At 35.9% G+C, this 14122-nt stretch overlaps 1 protein-coding gene across 1 annotated transcript in view; it reads right to left on the reverse strand.

Annotated features, from left to right (window-relative positions):
• Window positions 1-237: 237 nt before the first annotated feature.
• The window catches only part of LOC104082330 (dynein heavy chain 5, axonemal-like), a gene marked incomplete at its 3' end in the record, with an annotated part of 32967 nt that continues 19082 nt past the window's right edge, over window positions 238-14122 (reverse strand). The window contains exons 12-18 of the mRNA XM_009585425.1: window positions 13231-13365; window positions 11482-11604; window positions 10207-10420; window positions 9346-9569; window positions 7577-7772; window positions 2979-3151; window positions 238-368 (exon numbers count right to left, since the gene is read on the reverse strand). Of these exons, the coding sequence (XP_009583720.1) occupies window positions 238-368; window positions 2979-3151; window positions 7577-7772; window positions 9346-9569; window positions 10207-10420; window positions 11482-11604; window positions 13231-13365 (1196 nt within the window). The remainder of the gene's footprint in view (window positions 369-2978; window positions 3152-7576; window positions 7773-9345; window positions 9570-10206; window positions 10421-11481; window positions 11605-13230; window positions 13366-14122) is intronic.

Below are 14122 nucleotides of genomic sequence, written 5' to 3' on the forward strand. Positions count from 1 at the left end.
TGTGAAACACATGAAAGAATTTACTACTCCAAAGATGGTAAAAACTCAGACTTATTGTAGAAAATCAAGCAAATTTAGTAAGTCTCAAAGGATTTTTATGTCTTTCCACTCTAGGCAACAGTGTTCAGCCTGTTAAGCTTGTTTTTTCTCCCACTGCAGAGACTGTGAGCCTGTTTTATTTACAGGAAGAGTTCAAATACAAAGTACTTACTTACTTAAATTTTAATTAATGCTCACCTTGTTAACATTATCTGGAACGTATCATAGCCAGCTATGAAAGATGCCAGTCTTGTCAAGCTCTGCTTTCCTGAGCCACCAACTCCAACTAAAAGAGCATTTCCACGAGGAGTGCGAATCACCCGAGAAATCTGTGCAAGATCAGAGTTATTTATTGCTATAACGTGTAAAAGTTACACATCCAAAAAATCCTATGCTACTGCAGTAATAAAGTTATATTAGAAATGCAGAACAAATGGAAATTTTAAGTTTTAATTAAGGGATTCTATACTATTACTAATATATTCTATGGTCATTTACACTTTGCAATATTTTCTGTAAACCTTCCAATAGTATAGCAACCACTTGATTCCATCACTATGAACTTTCAGTTATCAGTAGAATTGCATCTCACACTTCCACAAAGCACAAGTAAGTCTCAACTGTGATTTGTTACTGATGTGCTATCATAACATGACAGATTATTAAAATTGGGAAGGAAATAATAATTTCCCCAGTACCATACCCCCTGAACAACTTTAGTAAGACTCAGCTCTCCAGGCCCCTTCACTGTGACCAGAAAGACAAGTTGTCCCAGGTATGTTAAATTCAGGAGAAACAGTCTCCAGTATTCTCTGCAGCAGGTAATAATACTGCCTTTATAATCAAACTTCTTAAGCTTCTAGTTTACTTGATTATAAAAATGCACAACATCAGTATGAATATTTGGTCACAGTGGAACATCTCCCAGTTAGATCTCCTTTTTTTCCCCATTTCATTATTATCTTTTAAAGCAACTACTACTCCACATTTCCCTTCAATTCAGGACAATGCAATGTAAACAAAGAGACCCTTTACAATTCAGAGCAAAGAAATTTTCAGCACTAACTGTGAACTGCATGCAGCACCCATCCCACTGTCCACAGCCAAAAAACAATGCCAAGAAATCTGGACAGGTAGAAGATGTTACCTGCTGCTGAGAAAATATGCCTTAAAGCACAGGAGACAAACTTGCTCCACATCCCATCAGTTGCATGTGGACAGATACTCATAGTATACAGAAAAGCCTACATTAATTTCCAGAACAGCATGGAGCCACTTGCCTCTCGAAGGCAAGGTAATACCAACCAGCTGGTTAGCAGCTAGTCTCCTCTGCCCAAGCAATGATGCAGAGTATTGGCTCCAGTTCTCATTATTGTCTTGAACATTCCTCTAATGTCACTAGAATTGCATCATGCCAATAAGCAGCCTGGGATACCTATTTACTTGCCTTTCCTATAACATACTTTTTTTCAAGTTATTAAAAATAGTCATGTCAATTTCCTGCAGTTTTAAACCCATATATTTTATGTTTTGAGTGCAATGTACTTCTTATTTTAATAGGTTAATGTTTTATAAGCAAAGATAAAATCAAGTATGAAGGCTTACTCTAAGCGTACTTAGTATTTAACCAGAGAAAGAGAAATAGATTTGCACACCACCCTTGGAATATTGCTGATCACTTCAGTTATGGCTACTAGACCTTTTCCAGGAAGAGGCACACAAGCTGTAAATTGGAAGCTTTGTTCTCTGTTTAAGATATTCCTCAGCTTTAACTCATTCAAGTCATAGTACGTCAGCTCAGATCAGGCATTACCTTAACTGTGCTTACCTAGCTTTCTCTTAGAAGCTGTCTCAAGTATAGCTAACGCATAAAGCTCAGACCTGCACAGCTGTAAATACTGCTTTCAAGAATATGGGATCAGAGAAGCACTATACATTCATTTTATCCAAGTGAAAGTTAAGATGATGGTTCAGGTATTTACCATCTATCTACCCAAAGAAGACATTCCTGAAGACAGGTGGCTTTTCAGTGAGAAAAAAAAAAATTTTTTTTTTGCTAGATTCTGAATTTATACAGATTTCTTTACTAGGAATAAACCAGAAACTTGTTAGTGAGTGTGATAATGAATTAACAATTTTCCTAAAGAAATCCATAGCAGAACATCATCCATTTCACAGAGAAGATCTGAAAAGAAAGGGGCTAATTTTGTGAAATGACAAGAATCCACCCCAAAATTTTGAAAACTGTACATGCAATGCGTTTGTCAACTATAATTAAATTTAAATTGTTTTGATATTTATTATATTATTTGTTAGGATGGTACAATCCAATATTCAGTTCTTAATAATTTATTATAAGAAATACAGATAACCTCACTGTGTAACTGAGATACAATAGGGTTTTTAGTTTTTTTTTTTAAAAAAAAAAAAGCTTCTCCTTTGTATGAAGCCTATTCTGTGTGGACAATCCTATCAAGCTGTGCTGTGCTAAAAGTTATGGTCAGCTCCAATTCATATTCAAAGGAATTTTAAAAGAAGTGACCATACTATGGATCTACAAAGGAAGTTTGGACTATATTTATTCCTACTCTGCTGTGTCTGCTCCTTCATAAGCAACCAATTATGTCCTAACCCAAATTTCATTTGACTCATTCCAAAGAGAGGAGAATTAACAAGTTGAAATAGAGTTAGAATAGTTAGGACCACGATCCCACCAGACATAAAAGATAGATATAAAATATTAGTTCCATCTGGTGCATTTTCAGAAAAGTTGCGTTTTAATACCTAGTCACAGAGTGACAGACAAAATATTTGCTAGCAATAAATTACTTGCTTCTGTTTTAGAAGTAATTTACTTTGATTCATGCATACCTCCACTCATAGGTGCGGAGGGCAAGAGAACACCACCACCACCAAACGGCAATCCAGTAAGACTGTACCTTGACTAAATGAATCATAGCATCCTCAAAGAAAACCATGTCCATTCCAGTACCACGGATGTTCTCATTGTATGTTTGTAAAAACATATTTAAACGATTCCGTAGCTGATGAAAGGAGTAAATTGGCTCATAGATTTTGGGAATATCTAAATTAACTTCCTCCGATTTTTCACCTAGAACAAAAAGGAAGTAACAAAACCTTAGCAGTTTTAATGATTGACGAAGGCTCAATGTGGCGATAAGTAAGTGAAGGTATTAGAAGTCTCTTTAATCACCCAGAACTAGGTTTATTATACATAATATTACATATTAGATGTACATATGAGAACACTGCCTATACCCTGCGTATAAGGAACAGTAAATTCAGCTGCTTAATTCTCAAAGACAAAACCTGCAAAAACTAAGGACCCTTCTTTCTCTACATCTGAAACTTGAATGATGAAAAACTGAAATTAACTTAGGTGTTAGAAGCAAAAGTAGCACCAGAAAATGAAGATAAATAAATATCGCCATTAAAAATTGCAAATAATCTTTTTCTGTAAAAGAAAAACACTCTAAGTTGATTAAATCATTGCACTAGTGAAAAAAAAATTACTACTAAAATGAATAATTACCACAGCAATAAAAAAAGTATATTCACTGTGAAAAGGCATACATTTGTTTCATTGAGTGATCTGAAAGCCAGAAGGAATTGTCAACTCTTCCCCACCCAAAGGAAAGGAGGAAATAGTGCTGCTGTCTCATCTTTCCATTCATATGCATTAATCATGCTTAAAGGTGGCATGCCCTTCATTAGTAAGAATTGTTACTTGCAGCAAATAAAATCACAGAAGGGTTGAGGTTGGCGGGGACCTCTGGAGGTCATCTGGTCCAACCCCCCTGCTCAAGCAGGGCCACCTAGAGCCGGTTCCCCAAGACCGTGTCCAGATGGTTTATGAATATCTCCAAGGAGGGAGACTCCACAACCTCTCTGGGCAACCTGGACAAGTGCTTGGTCACCCTCACAGTAAAAAAGTGTTTCCTGATGTTCAGAGGGAACCTCCTGTGTTTCAGTTTGTGCCCATTGCCTCTGGGCCTGTGACTGGGCACCACTAAAAACAGTCCAGCTCTGTCTTCTTTGCACCCTCCCTTCAAGTATTTATACGTATTGAAGAGATCTCCCTGAGCCTTCTCTTCTCCAGGCTGAACAGTCCCAGCTCTCTCAGCCTTTCCTCATAGAAGAGTTCTTTAGTCATCTTTGTGGTGCTTCGTTGGACTCCCTCCAGTATGTCCATGTCTTTCTTGTACTGGGGAGCCCAGACCTGGACAAAGCACTCCAGGTGTGGCCTCACCACTGCTGAATAAAGGAGAAGGATCACCTCCCTCTACCTGCTGGCAACATTCCTTCTAATGGAGCCCAGAATGCCACTAGCCTTTTTTTTTCCTGCAAGGGCATATTGCTGGCTCATGTTCAACTTGCTGCCCACCAGCACCCCCAGATCCTTTTCTGCAAAGCTGCTTTCCAGATGGGTGGCCTCCAGTATATACTGGTGCATGGGATTTTTCCTCCTCAGGTGCAGGACTTTGCACTTCCCTTTGCTGAACCTTATGAGGTTCTTGTCAAGGTCCGTCTGGATGGCAGCACAACCCTCCGGCAGTTTTGTGTCATCTGGGAACTTGCTGAGGGTACACTCTACCCCATCATCCACATCACTAATGAAGATGTTGAAGACGACTGGACCCAGTATTGACCCCTGGGGCACACCACTAGTTACTGGCCTCCAGCTAGACTTTGTGCCATTGATCACCACCCGCTGGACTCAACCATTCAGCCAATTTTCAACCCATCTCAGTGCTCATCCAGCCCATATTTCATCAGCGAACAATTGACAAACTTAATTGGAAGAGTGCCAGCAAGCTGAGACCATGGGGTTTTTTGGTTGGTTCATTGATTGGTTTGGTTTTTCCTCAAAAAATAATAGTAGACACAGTAGAATTTTGCTTTTGTTTATGTACAGCTAGCTCCATTAGTTTCAAGATTTCATGATCTATATGCTGCAGGATATATTTTTCCAGTTACCATAGGTCAGTCATTACTAACAATTGGTTTTGCTAAGCCTCCTCTTACTTACCGAAGGAATACATTATTCACAACATTATCTCTAACTGGTGGAATTAAAATCAATTAAATAAATAATTCCAGTAAAATAAGTATTTCCCTAATGCTTAGTAAAGCACTGGAAGTCAGTGGAAAGGGAAGTAAAGGGGAGAAAAAAGCAATCAAACTGTATTGTATTTAGAATAGTATCTATAATATTTTTCTCAATTTAATTTTTTCTCCATTTCATTCTTACATATTTTGCTTTTACAAATTAGCAGTGGTCCAATAATCATGTAAATTTTCTAAGCCAAAAAAGGAAAAAAAAACAAACAAAAAAACCAAACCCCAAACATATATATATATAAAAACTAGTTTAAGGAAATTGCCTTTTACCACAGAACCAAACCTCTCAAAATAATGTGATGATTAATTCTCATTCAGCTGTCCTTTATATTGCATTCTGTATATGCCTGAAGTCACCTTAATTTCAGAATTTTTTAGCTCTGTATTGTTTCTGCATATGTGAACACTCCTTTAGATTAAGACCTAATTAAATTAACCGATTTCTTGTTTTAACCTGCAAAAACACTTGTTAAACAAAAGGACTATTCCAGGTGGAAATAAGTTTCTTACAAGTTGAATGAGACATTCAAACAACTCAGCTACTGATAAGGAACTAATAATGAATACAGCAAGGAGTTAAACTGTAGTGATGTTTTTACAGTTTCAAAACATTTAAGAGAATTATATCAGCTTAATCCTGTTCCTGCAGTTTTATTATTAAGGTGAAAAGACAGCATGATCAAGTACTAAACCTAAGAAAGGGCAGACATTTACATTTTTTACAGAGGCAGCTGGTGTAATATATTATTTTAAACTCTTCTCTAGTCTCAAGATTCAGAATCACAAGTACTAAATAGCATGTCAAAACTAACTGATAAAACCCACCTTTGAACAGTTTGAGGGTCTCAAGGACACTAGCACCGCTAACAATTTCTGTGAAGCTAAGATCTAAAAGTTGATGTTTGAGCTACTTCACCTCAAGTCTTCGTGTATTTATCTCAGGGACATATACGCTGTTACTATAAAACCCAAAGAGATACAGGAAGTTTATGTAAACGTATCACTAACCTGAGCATAGGGTTATTTGAAATTTATGTCAGATGTACTTTTTTATACATTTAAGAGCTCAGAAATCCAGTTCCTGTTCTTACACTTCCATCATAATGGGCAAGACTAAATTCCATTAACGGGACAATTAAAACAAAATCACACTTGTTATTCTTTTCACTTAAAGCCAAAATAGAAAGGGGTTCTCAAGGCTCTGACAAACATATTGAGGACAAAACATACCCTTTTGTAGGGTAAGAGGGCCTCCTACTTTGTATTTACATGAAGTTTCATGCTAAAAGGGGGACATTACAGGGCAGGTACATTTAAACTGTCACCAGGAAGCAAATTATTTTGAGAAATACATGCTTCTTTTTACATTTATTTTTCAGTTCAACATAATGGTTTCTAGTGTGGATTCAAATTTTCACATTGAAAGTCACACTTCACATTCTGAGTATACATTCTTACATATGACTTACATTTCAGTCCTCTCTATATTGCTGCAGTTTAGGAAGGTATTAAAGGATGTATTTGACTACTTTCTCACACCAGTTTGCTTTTTACTTCTATTTGATTCCTTCCAGTCAAACATTTCCTATCCTTTACTCTCCTTTTCTCACTGCCTTTTGACTACTTCAGTTATCCAAGAAGAGATTTAAATAGCATTTGAGCACTCATGCCAATCTTTTATTGCCTCCATTATCCATCATTACAGTGATACGAACACAGGTAATTGAATCATCCAATGATGACCTTCCCCAAAACACAAACAACTGTTTTCTGTTCTTTTGCATCAACTAATAAATATTCCCAGGTCATTTAGCAAGGTCAGTGACACAGTGTTTTATTTTAAAAGACACAAAGACACTGTTATAAGCCGTATGGATAATTCAAGAGGTTTTACTAGCATTCAGGAGATTTTGAAATAATACTCATTTGTTACAAAATCATGTACCAGGTATTTCCTAAGAAGTACTGGATTAGCCCAGAGCCAGTATTCTTTTACCGGGTTTCTAGGGGATGATAGCTAGAGCGCTATCCTTTATCTAGTACTGCAATCCCACCACTTCAAGTCATTCATACCACACTTCTTTCATCATTTTAGAATAATATAGACTCATGCTCACTATTTGGCAGTTTTGTCTATCTACCACATCGATGGAAATGGAAACAAGGCTCTTCTATACAGATAACCTGGATATAAATACAGACTTTAAAATCCCATTAATATAAAGATGTGCCACAATTGGTAACATAGACTATCTTCAAAGTCACCGGACAGAACAGCCACCCTTGATGCATAAACTTACTATGCATTTTTAAGACATATTTCTATTAGCATCTACTTTATCATATCCCCTTCCCTATTCTTGCCATCTCCATGGTTATCAGAGTCCATCTTTACCAGTTCTTTCAGGTGCATCCCTTAAGAAGTCAACAAAGAATGCATCAATTTCAGGATCCAGCAAAGCTTTTGTTTCTTCAAATCCCTCCTCAATGAGTTTTGCCACAGCTGCGTCAAACCAGTTTACATCTTTTGAGGTTGTGAAACGATCAGCAATAACACGCTTACATTCATGCTTCCACAATTTTATCAGTACCTATATAAAAAAAAAAAAAAATAATAAAAGTGCATTTCAGTCAGATTAGGCCTGCAACAAAGCTATGCCAATTTAAAAGCCATGCTTTTATTTATTTATTTATTTAAAAATCATATTAACACTAGAAAAGAAACAGTAGCATTTTGGGGTTTATTCAGGAGAGATACCTTGAGCTTCTCATTCTGCCCAATAGCATTTCAAGCTTACATTCAGTTAACTGTGCAAGAAGCCTTAATGTAGCATTCCAAACCGGAGCGTATTTACCAAATTAAGATTTTACTTCCCTAGCCCTAAAACCATATCCATACCTGGCCATTAAGGAGAAGGTGGGTGGAAATAACAGCATCATGGCATGAATAATTTCATGCCAAACACCGACGTCACTCCCAATACCAAATCCAAAGTACTTAGAGAAAAAAAATGTCTCAGTGTTTATATTATTCCTTCTCCAAATTCAATATACCTTTAAAGTCCTTCAGTTTGGTTATAGGATGGAGAAGGAAAACCTGACATGTTCTTAATCCTAGCAGCACCGGTTTTAATCCTACACTGTTACTACACAGTAGTAGAAAAAATTCCAAGTGCTCCTCGAAGACCTCTTGTTTGAGCCTACAGCACTTAATACAAATGACACATACTATGTCAAGTGCCAGAACTAACATGTAAATTTATACAATCAGATTTTGAGCAATTGTTTGTTATACTTCAAAAGACATTAATTGACAATATATATACATATAATCATCTTAGTGCTGTATATTTTTAGCTTCAGAAATTAAAATCAATTCAAAATTGGTGTTGTGCTAGTGTGTCTTAGAAAAATCTTTCATTTCAAAATTTAAATTTTAGATGTAGTAGAATTCAGGAGCTTATTCAACAAGTGGGGAAGTACATTAAACATGAAATGATTATATAACCCAAACGAATAAAAAATTTTCCATGATTACCATAAACATTGCTTTTCCAGCACTTCATGTTTCAGTGCTCAAAACACTAAATTACTTTTCTTTAAAATAATTAAAAGAGAAATTATGTATAAAGTATTGAGCTTTTCTGGAAGAAAAGTGGATTATGGAAAAAAAAAAATCACTATAACTCGCTACTACTTCCTCCTTTTAAGCCATAAGCCAGAAATCATTTGTTAGACAGACATCAGGCAGTGACTGAAAGCCTTAAAACACTAGTGGAGAGAGGGGAACTGTTTATTTTTTAAATCAATATATACGCATTTTCCTTGGGTTAAAATAAGTTCATTGCTCCTCATAATTTTCTTTGCTCGCTTCTTTCAAACAAACTAGCATTTGTCAGTAATAGAAGAACCAGATAGAAGCAAATGCTCTTCTGTCAGAAGAAGTGTTTTTGTTATAGTTATGAAACAAAGTTATCTTTTCAGTTGGCACTGTAAAAGCTAGACTAAAACATCTTTGCCTCAAAAAACACTGAAAAAATTTTTTAATCAGAAAATTATATTTTTCTAAAGCAAACTCAAATGCCAAGAAGTTAGAATATTCATCCTCTTTGCTGCACTAATTATACACTAATTATAACAAAGCCACTGATGTGCTGCACTTACCTTTGGTTCATTGATCACTTCTGATGTAGTGTTCAGCATTCCTTGCCAAATCCTTGAGAGGTCTCGAAGGTTGAAGACATAATGGAACTTGGCTGGTGTGGGCAACATTTTTAGCTTGGTAATCTGCCACAGCCTGCGTGTCAGTGGAACCAATTTGGCTACTGTTTTCTTCACATCTTCTGAAAATCCCCTCTCACTACAATAGTGCCCTTCTCCAATTACACCTGTGAAAAGAAAATTGCCAAATGAAAGATTTTTCTAAGACACACTAGCACAACGCCAAGAGCTACAATCTTCTTAAGTTTCTTTTTCTTTTTTTAATCCCCAAAACCTTTTCTAATTTGTTGAAATGGATTTCCAGTCTTTACTCAAATCTTGATTCACCTGGTCTTAACACCATTCTGCTACCAGCTCACTAGGTATTTAGCTCTTAACTAACTGTCCATTAAAAATGTTCTTTTGTCTACCAAAATAGCTTCCACAGTCTTTGAATAGCTAATCTCTTCTCTGAGCGCAATATGATCCTGTCATTTGTGAAAGTCTAGCCATTAGTCACTCATTCTTAGCACCAGTAGCACCTTAGCAACTCTCCAGCATTGTCACGAAAACTAGGAATGGCCTTCATGCCATTCCTCCTAACACTTAGCATATCAATAGATTCAGAGGTGTGATTGGACCTGAAAAACTTACAGATTGATGAAGTTGCATGTGGGCAGTGATTACTGAAGGAAAATGTGCTGGTAAGAAATCAGAGGGGGATTAAGCCTTAATTTTAATCACAATGTTTATAAATACAGGGATAAAGAAAAATCAACTACCATTTTCAAAAATGGGATGGATACAAAGCTAATTTCCCTTTACCAAAAATTTTGTCAATGGAAGAATTAGAAGGCAGAGTACAGTTGAACACAGAAAATTGTCTCTTGAGCCTCTGTGGAATGTCATTGCGACCTCCCCCAGGGTGGATCATGGCAGCCAAAAACTGAATGTCCACAATGTTGGTAAATTCACCAGGCTTTTCCAGGTTATACAGTCCATTCTGTTCCATCAGTTGCCTAACTATCTCATTAGTGACCTGTAAAATAACCAGATATTATGCAACAGAATATTATACACAGAACTAAATGAAATACAAAACATACTTATGTACTTGAAAGACCTAATAAAGAGTATACTATTATTTTCTCCCCCAAACTCCTGCTTATCTGCCTCAGGAGAAAAATGCACTGCTAGAAATAAGCATATTTAGATTGACCTTTTCATTAGTAATATCTGTGGACAAAAATCCTGGGAGTAGAAGGGAATCCCTAGCTTAGAATTAATCCTTCATATTTCAATTCATTCTCGCTTGATTGCTGCATGATTTCCAATACTGTTGCATTGGAAATACTTCTCCCTTTTTAACACAAAATTTCCAGTTTGTTCTAATCCAGCCCAAGCTGATGCATCTTCACATGTTGCATCTGCTACATCAATATTTTGATGAAATTTCCATGTGTAACAATCACAAACATGGTTTTTCAAGCTGCAAACATAGAATTACTTACATACAAAAGAATGCAAGATTCCTTTCCTTAGTCATAAATGAACCCCCTGCTTTTCTGTTTGACCAGTTGAAAACATTTCACAGACGGTACATTATACGATTGTACTTCTCCAGAAATTCTAGTTTCCAAAGCAATATAATTCAGAACCATCTTGCCAATGTACATAATGATTACTTCCACTTTTCCTAAAGCAGAGAAGTCACTTCTTGCCTCTCAGCATTCACAGTATTTTAATTATCATCCACACAGCCAGTTTGCTATTACAATTTGTGTGCCAAAGGGTTTTTTCTAACTTTTTAAAAATTTTTTTTTAATTAAAAAATGAGTGTTTGTAAAAAACATTGTTAAAATTATACAGGCATGTTTTAAGGAGTACTCGAACTGCTTCTTTGTAGTCAGTATATTTATTTTCAATTAATTCATGACAATATAAAACTAGATGGGTTCTTTAAGAAGACTATGTAAATTAAGCACTACATGTCAAATTTACTCCCTACTGCCTGATTGAGAAGAGAAGCCAGTCTTACAGTGTAGCAAGGAAAGAAAGAAAATACGTTTTGCCTTCTTTTTTCCTTTTTCACAAACTAACCTGATCTCCCCATTCATTTATTATGGGCATATTCACATCATCAATGAAGACTGTCATCTTTTTGCCTGCAGGCGGACCGTAAGTTGTGCCCATGCGCTTGTCCACATAACTTTCTATTGTACGCTGTTAAAAAGCAATTATTAGCATAGTTACAAAGAGCCCTTCCTTTCATACATGATTCAACTATTTAAACGTGTTGATGGTTTTGTTACACAGAATTTTACTAAGGAAGGTTTAGACAACACATCTGCTGGAGGTAATTGCACTAGTTCAACTAGAATGTCTGAAATCTCATGCTATACAGCATTAGGTTGGTATCAGATATAACAAATGCCTCGTGTAGACAACCACGCCTAACAGCTTCATAATTCTGAAACCATTTCAAACTTTTCTTTCATTTTTTCATTTATCAGCAAAATTGATAGTTACTAGCAATAAAGATTAAACTAATAATCTGTCAGATCTGAAAGATGTGATTCTTGAAGACCTTTCCAGAAGACATCAATGTACTTCATAAAAGCAATGATAATTAAATTCACATACATAAATAGACTTGATGAAATAACTTTGCTTAACAGTAGATTTACTATTACTTTTCTTCCCATCATCTTTCCATTGCTCCATCCTTCTAAAGGTCCAGTTTTATTTATTCTATATCAAGTGAAATCTCACTTTACTATGCATAGTTATTCTTCAGTGCAAATCTAAATATCTGCATTCTTACATTGTGCCTAGGCTCCTGTACAGCCTGGAAAGCCTTCTTACACAAATGGCATCAGTTAGACCAAGATTTTAGAAAGTCAGAGCAGTTTAAAAGCATGTGTCGTAACAGACAATGCTTTGGTCTAGACTGTTGTCAGAGATTTGGCTGTTAGACTTGCACATCTACTTCAGATGTCTTGATCATCAACAGACTATCATCTATCATCAATAAACTTGACATCTATTCTATAAAAATAAAGGTACTGACACTACTTTTTGTTTCTATAGCCCAATCAATAGAAGGAAAATACTAAGGAAAATAAGACCAAAATTACTTACTTGTATATTAAACATGTTAATAGTTTCTACTATGCTGTAGAGCCAGATGATAGATGATGCATCAAGCTTATAGACAGCACTTCTGATTACAGCACAGACAGTACTTCAGCTTGGTATACCAAACCACATTAAAAATATTTCCCATATATATTGCCAGCAGGTTAAAGAAACTTGAAGTAATTAAAATAGCTTAGTAGAAATTTGGACAGGCAGTACAGTTCAGGATTTAAGTATTCATAGTTCTATTTAGAGTAGCTGCATGGCTACGCATTTTTAATGAGTAATTTAATTTACTGAAATTTAAATTGAAGACAGCACACTTCTTATGACAGATTGTTGTGGGTAGCACTTATTTTACACATGGCTTTTAGTGAAATCTGAGGGAAGTCACTGTCAGCTCTACCCAATTAGTGAGAACTGATACATTTGACATAAGCACATTAAATGTGATGAAGCAAATAATATGCATGGTATTGTAATAATCCAAGAACAGCTCAATAACTACTGAAGAAGTTGAAGGGAACATGGTTTTTACAGAAGTCTTTTAAATCATGTGTTAGGACACTTAGTCCATTTGAGCAGGTGCTTTTTTGTTTCTACACTCATCTTCAATTAAATAAATCACTTTCAGAAGCATCATTCTGGCAAATTCTCAGAACAATCTCAGAATCCAGTCACGTTGTATTAGAAAGTGAATGACTACTATACCTGGAAAATTAATGGCGTAGTTGCAGATGAAAAATTCAAACTCTTAGTCATGTGGCTTTCCGGGTTATATTTTGACATAAAACCTTTGGTGATAACAGTCTTTGCAGTTCCTTGCTCTCCAATTAGTAGGACAGCCTAGACAAAGACAACATTGAAATAAGATGAAACACAAGAGCTGGGTGTCTTGGCAAAGCCTCAGCAATGCCATTTAGCTTTTAAACTGAAATGAAACTAGAACAGTTATGTAAAGTGAACTCTCAACAAGGGACATATGGAAGCAAAATAGTTAATGTCTCATAGACTTTTGCAGGCCTCACAAGTTAAAAATATTTGCAGTTAATGGTCATGTCAGTCAGCACGATTTAACTAACAAAGGAATGGATTGATAGTAAAAGGAGTTGATTATTTGAAAAAGGATGTACCGTTTAGAGCCTCAGTATCTGAAAGATTTCAATTGATGATGTTGTTTACCATATTCTGCTTATCTGACACAGTTTTGGTGAAGAATGGGTTGCATAACCTAAAGGTACATAAACCCTGTCACTGCCCCACTTGGGCAGAGTTCATATCAGCAGAGTCTGGCACTCTGCTGCCCTGTTTGCCTCCCCCTCTCCAACAGCTACATGAAAAAATTACTTCTGTTCTGACCTGATCTCAAGTAAAACCGTAATTACGGTTATTTCCACTACAGAAAGGATGGGTAAGGGGAAGGCAAAAAAGTCTGGAAGCAGTGAGTATTCAAGAGTTCAAGCATATTTACATGAATGTAAATGGAATCACCTGGAATCACCATTTTATGTTAAAAAAACGAAGTTCTTCCTTTTCAATAATATAATATTTCACTTCTAATTCAAAAACTTTATCATGTGTACTGTTAGCACTATTTAGATGT

The sequence above is a fragment of the Fulmarus glacialis genome, unplaced genomic scaffold (assembly GCF_000690835.1).
Source record: "Fulmarus glacialis isolate BGI_N327 unplaced genomic scaffold, ASM69083v1 scaffold5289, whole genome shotgun sequence".
NCBI lineage: Eukaryota > Metazoa > Chordata > Aves > Procellariiformes > Procellariidae > Fulmarus > Fulmarus glacialis.